This window comes from Pleurodeles waltl, chromosome 3_1, assembly GCF_031143425.1.
Source record: "Pleurodeles waltl isolate 20211129_DDA chromosome 3_1, aPleWal1.hap1.20221129, whole genome shotgun sequence".
Lineage (NCBI taxonomy): Eukaryota > Metazoa > Chordata > Amphibia > Caudata > Salamandridae > Pleurodeles > Pleurodeles waltl.
Window position 1 is genome coordinate 1,117,168,616 of NC_090440.1, and position 14,574 is coordinate 1,117,183,189.

The 14,574-nt window shown below is 43.3% G+C and overlaps 1 protein-coding gene across 9 annotated transcripts in view; it reads left to right on the plus strand.

The window, feature by feature from the left end:
* The window catches only part of LOC138285004 (uncharacterized), a 267,259-nt gene that overhangs the window by 141,259 nt on the left and 111,426 nt on the right, over positions 1–14,574 (plus strand). For all 9 annotated transcript variants that reach the window (XM_069224411.1, XM_069224407.1, XM_069224413.1 and 6 more), the window contains one exon: positions 12,667–12,808. In XM_069224411.1, coding sequence (XP_069080512.1) covers positions 12,667–12,808 — 142 coding nt within the window. The remainder of the gene's footprint in view (positions 1–12,666; positions 12,809–14,574) is intronic.

Consider the following 14,574-nt stretch of genomic DNA (forward strand, 5'->3'; position numbering starts at 1 on the left):
TCATCCCTTTCAAGCAAGGTCAGTCTCTGCAGGGGCGGATAATAAAAGTACTGATACCGAAATAATTGGCAAACTTTGTTGCAACTTGTGTTCCAAGGCTCCAAGGACACCTTATGTAAAAATGAGTACTTGGAGAAAGACACTATTCATTGGTCAAATTGAAGCCACCCTAAGAACCTTCCAATGGAAGACCCTGAACAATTTGGAATGTTTCTTACTTAAACCCACCGGACAAAGAGAAGTCAGACATTTTTCCTCTATGCCATTTTCAAGCCCGATTCAAGACGCCATCTTAGACGACATCTTGATGCCTTTTCTCTATTCCAGAGAAAGAGACTTTGAAAATTCTCACCCTAGAGACTTTAACTTTAACTTTGCCCTGTTCTGTCAATGTAGTAACCTTTGCCCCGTTCTCCTTGCTGCTGCAAGGAAACTTGCCCTTAACTTTGCCCCCTTTGAAATCTGCCCCATGCTGATCGAACCGATACCTGAAGGACGAAGACTTTTCTTGAATGCTGATTGTATTTGGTAAATATGTAAGGATAATTGTATTATGCATTGTGTTTTCCTTCCTAGGTACCATCTTCTTATTTTGATAGGGCCCAAGCTACAAGTTTTCTAAATTTGTCTTGACTAAATTAGTTTTGCATGAGGCCCCACATGCCAATGCTAATTCGAGGCTAGTCGAGGTATTCATCCGATGCACCATGCTAAATTGAAATCTTGTTATGCTGACCGATGTATGAAATTAGTCAAATTCAATTGCTTATATTAGTAATTTGCATTGCTATAACCGAGTGCATAATAATACAGATTTTGCGTAGATTGCGTTTCTTCCGCCGCTATGGACAGCTAGTAATGTTCGTACACGTATATCATTTGGTTTTGAGACTTACTTATATCATGCTAGCTTTCTTAATATAGGGAAATAAATTCATTAACTTTTAAGAAACTGGTGTGGTTATTCATAACTGAAAGGTCATGGTGCGTCAAATATTGATTGTTATTGATTCCTAACATGCTTAATTGATTATTAATTGATTGATGGTTATTAATTATAATTAGTTATCGATGATTGATGTAAGTGATCCGACTATTCTTGGATGAGGAGAGCCCGACTCGGTTAAAAGGTCCACCGACCTCCAGCGTGTCCGAGTACAAGTAATTTATAAGGACTGGACGCGCTATCAGTCACACCGCTCCTTTGGAGGTTGGGCATACCAGTCTTCCCCTATCTTGATGACAAGCTGTTGAAGAAGGGCTTGCCCCAGCCAGTTTTAAACCATCTCCAGAGGATAGCAAAGTTCCTAATATTGCTAGTATTCAAAAGTCACACCTGACACCTCTCAAGACACTCACATTCATCAAAGCCATGCACGATACATGCAGTTTCCAGCCTTTTACCGGACTGGAGAGTCTTCGACTTTTGGGCTATGATTCTGATGCTTCAGCCTCTGTCCTGAATCTCAATGAGGATGACATTGAGGCTGCTGGGACTGTTGGTCTCCTGCATTCAACTAGTCAACCACAACAGATGAAATATGCAGGCTGTGCAGTGAGATCTCACAGCCCAGCACCAGGGTAACCTTTTGGATTCCATCCAGGTTTCGGAGAACACTGCAAAAGAACTGCAGTGGTGGATGATAGACAGCAACTAGACAGTAGCAGACTCCTCTCCAAGCTTCACTGAGAGCTGACCGTGGTCAGGTATGCATCACTACTGGGCTGTGGAGGCCACCAGGAAGAGGTGGCGATCCCAAGACTTTGGTGTTCAGCAAAACCTACCTCCACATCAATTTGTTGGAGTTGTGGGTGATCCATTTGACACTGAAGGCCTTCCTATGGTCCATTTAGGGGGGTTCTCACAGACAACACTACTTCCAGGCGCTACTATAAAACCCAGGGCAGAGAGGGATCTTGAGCAATGTGCAAGGAGGCTTAGTCCCTCTGGAAGTGGCTGAATCACCAGGGCATTTCTCTATTCATTAACCATCTAGCTGGATTGCTGAATGTCAGGGTTGATGAATTCAGTTGCCAGTCGCAGAGTGGATCTTGAATAGTTGTTACACCCAGAGGTGGTGCAGGGAATTTTCCAGCTATGGGGAGAACCCTGGCTCGACCTTTTTGCCACTCTAAAGACTGTTTAATGTCAGCATTTTCACGTGCTAGAGTTCCTAAAAAGGTTCTATACTGGAGGCTCATTTTGCCTATAGTGGAGCTCGAGATTCCTTACTGCCTCTACCACTCTAGGCTAGAGATCGAAGCTCAAGACTGACTGATTAGAAGTCATCTTAGTGGCACCAGATTAAGCCAAGATGGTGTGGTATCTGGAACTACTGGGCTTGAGCATCTGTCCTCAAGACTCTTCTTTGGAATGATCTACTATCACAGCAACAGGGCAGGGTCATGCACCCGGGCCTTAACACTCTGCACCTCCATCAATGGAGATTGAGCAGTGACAGCTAGTCTTCTTTGATCTTCCAAACAAAGTTGTTGATGTTATTCTTACAGCCATGCAACCATTTAGGAAACTAGTAAACGCACGGCATTGGGACAAGTTTTTGGCTTGGTTCAGCACCCTTGAGATTGACCTATTATAAGCTAAGCTGTGTAAAGTGTTATTTTTTGTCATTGGCGCAGTGTGGACTTTGGTTAGGAACTGTTACAGGCTATATTGTGTGTCTTTTTGCTTTTAGAGGTTGCCGGATCAGCCCTCTTTGTTTAAGTCACCTGTTACGTTGAGATTTCTGAAAGGTTTACAGCATATGCTTCTGCAGAAGCCCTTCTTCATACCACGGTGTTACTTGAATTTGGTTCTCACTTTTCTAATATGCACTCCTTTTGAGCCAATGCACAGCTGTCGACTAGAGCGCTTAACCCTGTAAACAGTCTTTTTGGTCGCGATAAAGTATGCCCATTGCATGAAGCAAGGGAGTAGTCACAAAATTAAAATACACCCTATTTTAAACCAAAGATGTTATGGCACCAAGCAAATGAAGCAAGTAATCAGAAGAACTCTCTTGTCTATTTCATCCAAGCATATACCCATTCATCCTTTTATCCTTCTTTCCACCTGCTGAACTCCACAATTTCAACTTTACATTCTGTCATCCATTAATTCTTTCATGTATCATTCTATTTCAACATCCATTCGTCCACCCATCCATATACAAACCTATCATCTATCTATCTATCTATCTATCTATCTATCTATCTATCTATCTATCTATCTATCTATCTATCTATCTATCTATCTATCTATCTATCTATCTATCCACCCCTTCAAGTCATACATTAATCCATCCTTTTACTCCATCCATCCTCCCTTTCACCCGTCTATTCATCTACACTTTCACTTACTCTTCCACTATTCCATCCATCCCCCTATCCATCTGTCCATTCATACCTTCACTCATCTATTCATCCATGCACTCACTCATCCATCAATCTGCTCACTCATCCATCAATTCTTTCACTCATCCGTCCATCCATTTACCATCCCTTTCACTCATCAACCCATTCTTTCACTCATCCATCCACCTTTCCATCCATCCACCATCCCTTGCACTCATCAATTCTTTCACTTATCTTTCATCCATCTATCAATCCACCCTACCTTTCACTCATTTGTTCATTCATTCATTCATCATATCACTCGTCCATCCATCCTTCCATTCATCAATCTATTCTTTCACTCCATCTATCTGTCCATCCCCTTTTCACTTACCCATCCATCCTTTCACTCTCTCACTCATCCATCCTCTCATTATCCATCCACCTTCCCATTAACTCAGCCATCCATCCTTTCACTTGCTTATCCATCTATTCATCCATCCTTTTTCCCATCCATCATCCACCCTTTAACTCATCCAACAAAACTTTACTTCAATCATCCACACTCCCTTCCACCCATTGATTCTTTCACTCATGCGTCATTTCATCCATCCATCATCCCTTTCACTCATCCATCCTTAATTTCTCTTATCCATCATTAAATCAACCTTTTCACTCATTCATCCACCCATCTATTCATCCATTCATTCTTTCCCTCGCCCATCTACCCAACCCTTTCACTCACACATCCATACTTTCACTCACTCATTCACCTTTGTCTGGCAAGTTGCAGACAGATGAAGCCCATCAAGAATCCAAGCCCTGCTGTAGCTACTAATGCTGGGGGTTATCAACAACCAAGCTCCATCATTCCACTCATCATTCATCCTTTCACTCATCCATCTACCCATACTTTCATTCTGTCCATCCATTCACCCTTTCAATCCACTCATCCATCCATTCTCATCATCCATCCACCTTTTCACACATCCATCTATTCACCCTTTAATCATCCATCCACCCTCCCTTTCATTTATTCATTCATTGTTTCACTTATCCATCCATCCCCCCACCCTTTAATCCATCCGTCAACTCTTCTATGCACCAATCCATCCATTCTTTCACTCATCCGTCCATTCATCCATCTACTCATCCAGCCTCCTTTCATTCACTCAACTCTTTCACTTTATTTATGAATCTTTGTCTGCCGAGCAGCAGAAAGAAGAGAACCATCAAGAACTCTAACCTGCTGTACTTGCTTAAGTGGGGGGTTGATGATACCCCCAGTGGGAAGTGAGCTGCTGTCACTTACCATCCTGCTGTTTTACGCAACATTCTTTTCAGATAAATTGCTGTAAGAACTAGATCTGCATTTCTGCTGATAGTAATCACACCTTTTCCTGTCAAGCAGGCTATAACACTTCCAACTTGCTTTTTCCCACCTATTCCCCCGAAAGAGAAAGAGAGACTGCATTGTTTGGGCCCAAAGAGTGTCCTCATTTTCCACATTCATTGTACCAAGGATCGTCAGGTGGAGGTCAACTCTTTGTGGGGTTTTACAGGGCCAAAGGAAGTACAGAAAAAAATTGTCTAATGGTGGATTGTCCTCTTCATAGAAATCTTCTATAAGCTAGCTAATAGGCAGCCACCTGATGGATTGAGGGCTCAATCCAACCACACCAAGGCTGCTATCACTGCACTGAAACATGCAGTGCTCGTCCTGGAAATCTGTCAAGCTGCCATGTTTGCATCAGCGTACATGGTCCCAAAGCACTATTGCCTTGGCAAGCAGGTCCATTTTTGGTGGGCATTTTGCCCATTTGGCCCTGTAAACCTTTTGGTCTGAGACATTCTGCAGACCCAGCACCTGTGGAATTACTGGTCTGATATCTATTCACAAGGTGAGGGCTCGGTGGTTAGAAGAAACCATCAGAAGAACAAGTTACTTATTTTTTGTAACACTTTTTCTAATGGATACAGTAACTGCAGATTCCTCACCAACCGTACACCCACCTTACTCTCCAACAACTCCCCTTTTGCCTCCTTCCCCCCAATTCAGTGGAATAGACTCCTTTCCCAAATAAATAGATCGCAAACCAGGCTGGATAAGCCAATTTGCTGATGGGCTCTCCATCTGAGGGCACGAGGAAGCTTTTGAAAGCAACTGACAGCAGCAAGCCTGGGTTGCGTTTATATGACACACCTCTCTTTACTCCCAGAGCGGAATGACGTTGACCTGGAGCCATGTGACACCCGCAGGAGTACTGCTTTTGAGTTTCCAGATCTAGGCTGACGCCTGCGGGAATATTCACAAGGTAAAGAATTTGCAGTTTGATGGAATATCCCCCAGAAAGAGCCTTAACGAGTTCAGGTATCTTGCATGTTTGGTTGTTAATAAATATGCTCTTATTTATATGTTGGCTTGTCCTCATTTGTTAGGTTAACATTTTTCATCTGATGATTTGTAAATAAAAGTATTAGTGTTTTTGTCATTTACATTGTTGACTGTAAAATTATTTTTTGTGAATATATTAAGGAATATTATCTACAAATGAAAAATTGCGGTGAAGTATTGTGAATAGAGGTGACTCCCTCAGAGTAACTCTACTGTAGTTAATTGCCCAGACTGCTGATGGATAACTGGGTTGACCTGTTTCTAGTGAGGACATTACTGCAAAACACAAAGACCCATGTTGAAAGGAAAATGACAGAGCGTGACGCTGCACCAAAATTGTCAGCGACGCACTCTGTCATTTTCACAATGAAGTGATGCGCTGTATTTATTTGAATACAGTGCACCCCTGTGTTGTCCCCTGCGCTGGCACTAAATTGAGCTGCCTAGCTCAAACGCAGACATCCTAGCAGCATTGTTCAAGGATGTCTACATTAAGAGGTTTGATTGATTATGTGTGGGAAGGTGTCTATTCCTGCACATAAACAAACACTAATGGCGATTTGTCACTTCTGTGTGTGCTGCAAAATGCAGCACACACAGAAGTTCAAAAGCGGCATTTTTAAATGATTGTTTATGTGCAGGAAGGGACACCTTCCCACACATAATCAATCAAACCTCTTAATGCAGACTCCAAGCGAGTTGACTCACAGCCCAACGGCCGCCATTAACATCAGGGTGAAGAGACAAACAAAAGGAAAAAAAAGTTCACTTGCAGTCAACCTTATTGGCAAAAGTGCAATTAGCCATGTAACAGGGGCGATGGCCAAGGTGGTAACAAAAACTCCCCAAGGAATGGCAAACGTAAACCATTTACCAAAGTCATCAAAGGATTTTTGAAGGGCAAGCCCAGGAGCGAGTGGTAGTGATGGGCGTGAAGTGGAAGTTAAAAGCCCAGATACATACCAACACGTCGGAAAAGCAGTGCTCGTGCGCTGCTATGCACAACCTAAAACCGAAGAGGAATAAAAGTATTCCTCCTCATTGTGCCATGCTAATGTCACCCTTTTGGAGGCATTAGAATTTGCCACTGACTCAGGTTTACGAAAACTCGTAAGCTGAGTCAGCATCAAAATGCAATGGGTGCTGCTGTGGCACACCGACAGCAGCATCCATTGCACGCCCCATCCACGCAAAGGGCTGCGTCTCAAGGGGATGTATTTTTAAGGTGGCGGTAAGCCACAAAAAGTGGCTTAACGCAACCTTGTAACTACAGCTCAGGGCATTGCGCCACTGGAGCATCACAAAAAGTGACACTTAGGTGGCGCTAGGGGCTCATAAATATGCCCCAAAATATCTTTTTAAACGCATGGGTAGTGCTACAAGAGGCTAATTTCCATCTTACTAGGAACACTGAAGACTTATGACCTTTCTTGCCTATATTTGCTTGTTAGGTACTCTTACTTTTTCCTCCAATAAATAATCTATTTTCGCCATCTAGTGGAAACAACTGCACATAACATCTACTCATTAACCATGTCACAGCTCTCGCGCTATGACTGTGGATACAGCATTAAGAAGAGTAGGTGAGTAGATGAAACTTATGTACTCAAAAAGCCATTTCAATTCCGATCTGTTTCACTGAATCCAGATTTACTGGATTTTCGAAGCACACTCCTGAAGGGCGAAAACCTGAAATCGGGTACTTACACAAAGGAATTTACAGAGAGCTCTAGTAATGCAAAATGTGGCTAACATTGACAAACCACTACATTTGTTCATATCCCAGAATGTTCTGTAGGTACTTTCTATCATGGAAAAAACATATAAAATAATCCATTTAAAAATAGTCTTAAATGCTTCTGTTTCTCTAAAGTAGTATATGGGAGATAACATCCGCACTAAAGGGTGTGGTTTAAGGTATAAATTGAAGCTAAAAATTAGCATAAGTGTATTTTGGCTATGTACTCACAGTCCCCACTCTTATGCAGAGAGGAACTGGAGGGTGAATGGAAATATAGCGCTTACACTGATTTGCGTGCTTTTGTTAGTGTCTGGCTCTCTGGAGATGAATGCTGATCAGAGGAGTGAATTTGTATTTTGCAAATTTCTGAAGGGAGGCTAAGAGCCCACAAGAAAATTTCAGACAGTTAATATTCGATTTCTTGCACCCTTGAACCTATTTTATGATGAACTTTACAAGGACGGCTTTAGCTTTGGTGGCACCCAGTGCGCACATTTTTGTTGAAGCACCCCAATGACCACCTCCACCACAGATTCCCTTGCTACCACCCTTTAACAATGCCCCTCGGGACTCCATAACCACTCTCTCTCAGATGCATTTAATTAGTTTTATAGTGTCACTCATACATACTAGTGTAAAGTGTCAGCAGGGGTTATAGCTTTAGGGTGCGTGTGTGGAGTGTTACACCGTCCTAATAAATGTATTTTGGGATAATTAGTTTGGTGAAGGATCATTCGGTCGAGTATGGTGAGGTGTGTGTCAGATTTCACCAGGAATTTCTACACACACAGACAAACACACACTCTCTCCCTCCCTTTGTTTGGAAAGACTTTGAAAATGTTAGTTATTTCACAAAATACACTTTCTCTCACTTAGGGCCTTATCACTAGAGATGCAACACTTTTCATGCTGCCCCATTGTGCACCCTAATGCCACCATGGTAGCGCAGTATTTACAAGACAATACACCATGGCACATATTAGGGGCAATAGCGTATTTTTTACGCTACTTTAATGCTATACTGGATTAGCATTAAAAAAATGACGCTAATCCAGTATAATGTTAAGAGGTCCATTGATATCAATGGGAACCTTATTTTAATGCCTGCTTTAAGAAGGGGTTAAAAGTGACGCTAGAAATGGTGCAGTGGAATCTTGCAGATTCCATTGTGCCATTTTTAGAGACCTTCTAACCAGGGAACACCCCATTTGCATACATCATGCATATATTATGCATGATGTGGCACAAAGGGTTTACAAGGTGGTGCAAACCTAGTTTGCGCCACCTTTTAAATATGGCACTATGGTAGTGGCCCATTAGCGTCACATTTGCGGCAAAAATGTTGCTGCAAATGTGGCGCTAAGGGGTGCAAGGGCCTTGTAAATCTGGTCCATAGTACCCCTACTAACCCGCATCCTTCTCCCTTTCGTCTGCTTATAAGCCCCTCTTGAGCTCTTTGCTTGTCGTATAATGTATTTTAACATCTGGTGCCAGCGTGCTTGTTGGGAAATCTGAAGCTAACCCCCAATCATACGGATCCCTCTGTGTCAGAGCACTTTACATGAAACACACATTACACAGTGACGAACAATCATGTGTGTGTAAATCAGTGTATAGGAAATATTACACAAGACGGATGACTACAAGGTGTAGAGGCCACATGTCACTCATACTGGTAGGCAGCAGAGTTTAAGACTGTTTGGTCTGAAGAAGCACAAACTCAGAACTTCAAACGTAACACGATAGTTGGGGGTTCTCTTTAATTTTTGCAAAATGAGGATATGAAAGGCTGAGGAAAATCATAACACACTAATCTGTACCTTGCAGTGAGCATGTAGCTCTTTGATTACAGTTAATAGCTTACTGTTCCATATGAGGAATTTAATTTAAAAACTACAAGCAACGAAAGGAACTCTCTGATGAAAGCAGTAACCCACTGACCTGGTTACATTATATGCACTTGGTGATCTACTTGGTAACCGTCCTTTGCAGCAGGCTGTGATGCTATTAATTGTGTTTGACCAATGACTTTGTGTTTCACCACTGCGCATATTAGTTGCTCAGTGTTCACCAGTAGCACATTATATGTTTTGTTCAGTTTAGCTGCCTATTGGCTTTAACATGGAGTTAGCCATTACTTTCTGTATTCAGTGTAGCCGCCTATTGGCTTTGACATGGCATTAGCCATTACATTCTGTATTCCGTTTAGTTGCCTATTGGCTTTTACATGATATTAGACATTACATTTGATATTTAGGTTAGCTGCCTATTGGCTTTGACATGGCATTAGCCATTACATTCTGTATTCAGCTTAGCTGCCTATTGGCTTTGACATGACATTAGACGTTACATTTGATATTTAGGTTAGCTGCCTATTGGCTTTAACGTGGGGTTAGACATTGCAGTTGAGACATCGCAGATGAGCTGTGTTTTTCCAAGCTGTGTTTTTCCACAAGATGGACCAAGCTGTTTTCTTCACACCAGACCTTAGCTGATAAGAGCACGTAGATTTTGTGTTTACCTCGCAATCCAGTCTGAGAGCGAGTGAGCTCAGGAGAATTGGTCCCTCTCCAAGGTTATTCGGCTCTCACACTGAGTTTGCTTTTAAGGATGACTCTGGGCTATGGAGAGTTAGATTTGAATCTGCTTGACTTCAGACGGGAACTAGACATCAGTTGCCTGTCTCCCGTTTGGGTAGAGAATCTGTTTCTCGCAGTTGACCGGAGTCATCAACTTGCAGACCCCAGAAAGATGAAGCTGAATATAGGCCCTACTTGCCCATACGGTGATGAATTTTGACTTTTATGCTTTGCTTTGAAGTTATGCTATAAATGTCTTCACCTATATTTGCTGTGTACATTGCGACTGAGAAGCACTTTAATATATTTTGCTTTCATTGCTGCAACTACTTTTGAACGTGTGCTTCCAATCTACCAATTTCGTCTCTCAGGAACTTGTGGGTGGGGAATTAACAACAATAAATGTCTTCTTTAAACTCAGAAGTGCATTCCAGAGAGGTTCTGTAAGCTCGGATATGAAATGAGAGGGAAAGCAGAACACAGGCTCATCAACCCTCTGCGCTATCTTACGATGAGTCAAAACTGCTACAAGACAAAACTCCGAGCTCTCTCTCTCTCTCAAGAACTTTAAACACCGGAGTTCTCTTGACTTGACCTTTTTATTGTTGCTTGAACACTTTTGGCGGCAAGAACGTGGCAACAGGTGCTTTTAAATATGATATAAACACTGCGCCCCCAGCCGAAGCCAGCGCCCGGTGCCGTGGCACCAGTCGCGCCGCCCTAGAGCTGGCACTGGACCTTTACAGTCTTCACAACAATAATGCCCTCTTGAGTCCGCTATACTATTGAGTATTTGGATTTATTACGAGCTCTTCATTTTTCACTATTATCATTGTTGCTTATGATTATTTTGTTCTTTAAATTGTCCATGACAGTTTAAGAAGTTGAGGGTGTTCGCCTTATTCGTACTGCATTCCCCTAAAAAGCCCCCGACATTCACTTAGGAGACCCACTGATCTAAGTTGTCCTTAGAGCTATCCGTGAGTGGGATGGCCATTTGATTACACCGCGCCGATATAGATGTTAGTATATTGAATATCTTTATCGGCCGAGACACCAGGAAAGTGAACCTGTAGGTTACGTGAAGAAGTTCAGCTATCATTGGAGAACCTTTCATAGGGTTCAAGAACTGTTTAAAGTAGTCTTTACATTTCCTCCCAATGACGTAAAATATTCGTAGAGACAGGAAAATGTCTCCCAATGTGTATGTGAAAATTCTGGGTGACTCTGCTGACCAAAATAAATGAATATTTTGGGTAGAGTCTGATAACCTGAAGCTCCGTGTAAAAGGCGATGCAGTTTTGACTGCAGTCACATTCTTCCAGCTCCACGCTCAAGTTAATGCTCGGCCTCCAAATCTGAATGCAGCTTACTGTATATAACAGATGGGAGGCGCGTGCTAAATGGAGAAAAAATGCATAGAATAGCACAATGCAGGAAGTGGAAAAGCAGCAGTAGAGCAACACCCAAGAGCCCCATTACACAATGTATGAGAGTAATGCACGCACAAGAGCCAATTCTCTCATACTTGTTTCCCTGCATATAAGAAAGTCATCCTCTAAGCAATGGTGAATGCATGGATCTCTCCACCAACATGGCTGGGGCCAAGCAGTTTGTAATCTGGATGGTGGGTGAGAGAGGGAGAGCCTTAGAAGTGCAGAAGCGCAGCAGGTTTTCAATTAATGCGACAACGATTGGCAGAATGTACGTGGCTATGTTTATTTGCGGCACAATTCTGTTTCTATATAAAGGCACGGGCAGGGCATAGCTTCATGAGGGGTCAATGGGGTGCTACACCCCACTAATAAATGTATTATGTGATAAATAGGTGGGTATAAATGCTTTCAGTCGGGAATGTTGATGTGGCTGTCACACACACACACACACACACACATACTATCCGCAATATTTGAAAATACTTAAAATTTTTGGTATTTTCACAAAACAATGTGCCTTTTCTCAGTACCCCAACCGATCCACATCTCCCTTTCCACTGCCCCTTAAGCCCCTCTTGAGCTCTTTGCTTGTCCTATAATGTATTTTAACAATATGTTCCTGCGTGATTGTTGGAAAATCTGAAGCACACCTCCCCCCCCCCAATCATACTGACCAAGCTACTCCCCTGAGCTTAGGTGGGATTTACTTGAGATTTAATTGTCGACCTGTGTTATTTTTTTTTTTGTCCGGAAAAAACCATGAAGGGTGGTGTGTGACAGCAGCCATTTGTACTTACCCGGGCTGCCAACTCTCCATCACTTGTTGTCAAATATGCTACTGCAGACGAAGACCAGCTCCCTGAGAGATAGACTTGGTCCCGTTCCATTAGAAATAGTTAAGTTAAATGATGGGAAAATAATCAATTCCAGAACAGTTCGGTCTTTTTTGCCCTCATCAGAGGGGTGCTACTTGGGCACAGTGAGGCTGAGATATGCCCAGAGCAATTACCAGGTCTGACACTTTTATACTGCTTTGGTTTCTTGCACAGTCATTGTGCACATTTATGCTCTATTTCCCTTTATCCTACCGGCATTTACAAGATGTACTACCATTGGCTTTACTTGGTTGCTTCAAAATGTTCACAGATGCATCTTTTTTTATATACGTTGTTCTCTTCGCAGGGCTCAGAAAACAAGAAAAGCTGCAGCCCCCAGTATTGCAAATGCTGAAGAGTTTGTTAAACTCTTTGAGGCCTGGCTCTACGCTGAAGATGTGGAGACTGGAACACGTCAAGCGATCATCGATCACATAAACAAACTGCAGGTAGGAGAACCTTTGCATCTTTTATACCTGGTCGATCCTTTCCTTCATTCATGTGCCAGCCAGCACCTGAGGATCTTAAGTAACCCACAAAAGGTTCAAATCATCAAGATAATCCTACATATTGGGCCTCAATCCAACTCCGGCGGGCGGCGGTCGCCGCCCGCCTGGAGGGAACCGCCAATTGTCCGCCCCGCGGTCAAAGGACCGCTGGGGCCATTCTAACTTTCCTGCTGGGCCGGCGGGCGCTAGCCAAAATAGCGCCCGCCGGCCCAGCGGGGAAAGAGGCCTGCAACACTGAAGCCGGCTCCGAATGGAGCCGGCGGTGTTGCAGGTGTGCAACGGGTGCAGTTGCACCCGTCGCACTTTTCACTGTCTGCTAGACAGACAGTGAAAAGCATACTGGGGCCCTGTTAGGGGTCCCCTGCACTGCCCATGCCAGTGGCATGGGCAGTGCAGAGGCCCCCAGGGGCCCCAGGACACCCGTTCCCGCCATCCTGTTCCAGACACAGGCTGGCGGGAAGGGGGTCGGAATCCCCATGGCGGTGCTGCTTGCAGCGCCGCCATGGAGGATTCGCCCAGCCGGGGGAAATCCGGCGGGAAACCGCCGGACCCGGTTTTCCGACCGCGGCTTTACAGCCGCGGTCGGAATGGGCAATGAAGCACCGCCAGCCTGTTGGCGGTGCTTCAGCCATTTTAGCCCTGGCGGTCTCGGACCGCCAGGGTTAGAATGACCCCCATTATCTCTTACTTTTGTAATTTTTTTAAAGCATATTTTATTGATTGTTTTTCATGTAAAGAAAAATACAGTAAAATAAGTGCAAAGCACTAACTGGCAGATTTATGAAAAGATTATTAAAAGTGCCGTTGCACATAGTGCAGCACCACTTTTCTTGCGCCCCTTAGTATTTATAATACAGCGCACCATGGCAGTATTTAGGGTGACTAGCGTTTTAATTTGTGGTGATAGTCCGCCGCTTTGCAGGACTAGCATCACAAATTATTACGATAATCCTACAAAGCACCCAGAGGCATATTGTAATTAATCGGAGCCAATTTTTAACCCCATTTTCATGCAGGAGTTAAAAAATGCCGATAAAAATGGCGCAAAGGAATATCATAGAGTCCTTTGCACCATTTTTACGCCCCTCGGTGCCGGAATGCCCCTCCTTGCATACATTATGCCTGGCGCAGGCATAATGTGGCGCAAGAGGTTACAAAGTGGCACAATGCAGGCATTGTTGTGCCACTTTCCAAATATGGTGCGTGGGAAATGCCACCTTAATGCTACATTTACATTGTAATAAATGCTGCAAATATGGCTCAAGGTGGCGCTAGGGGATCATAAATATGGCCCTAAGTTTGCAAATATTTTTGCTAAACACTATTATTTTGGTGCAATTGTCTTCTCTGGGCCTCTACTGGGAATAGTGGTATGAAAGATTATTCACCACCTTGTGTCCTCTGCTATCAGACCGAGAAATGTAGCATCCTTAACTGTGTCACAGTCATCCCTGTCCCCTACTTTGCCACTCAAGTTTCTGGTTTAATTTCTTCGTCTGCAGGTAACATTCTACCTGTTTAGCCAGTAGGTCTGAGCCACCATGCAAAGCCTCCGTCACACCTGGGCAATGGAGTTTAGCTGTGTGCTTGTGTTCTATTTGGCAATCCCCTTTCTATAGCGCGCTAATGTAAGACTCCACTAGTTTAAGGAGATCTTCCTTAATTATGAGTGTAATTTTAATGACACAGGAGAAATTCGCAAATTT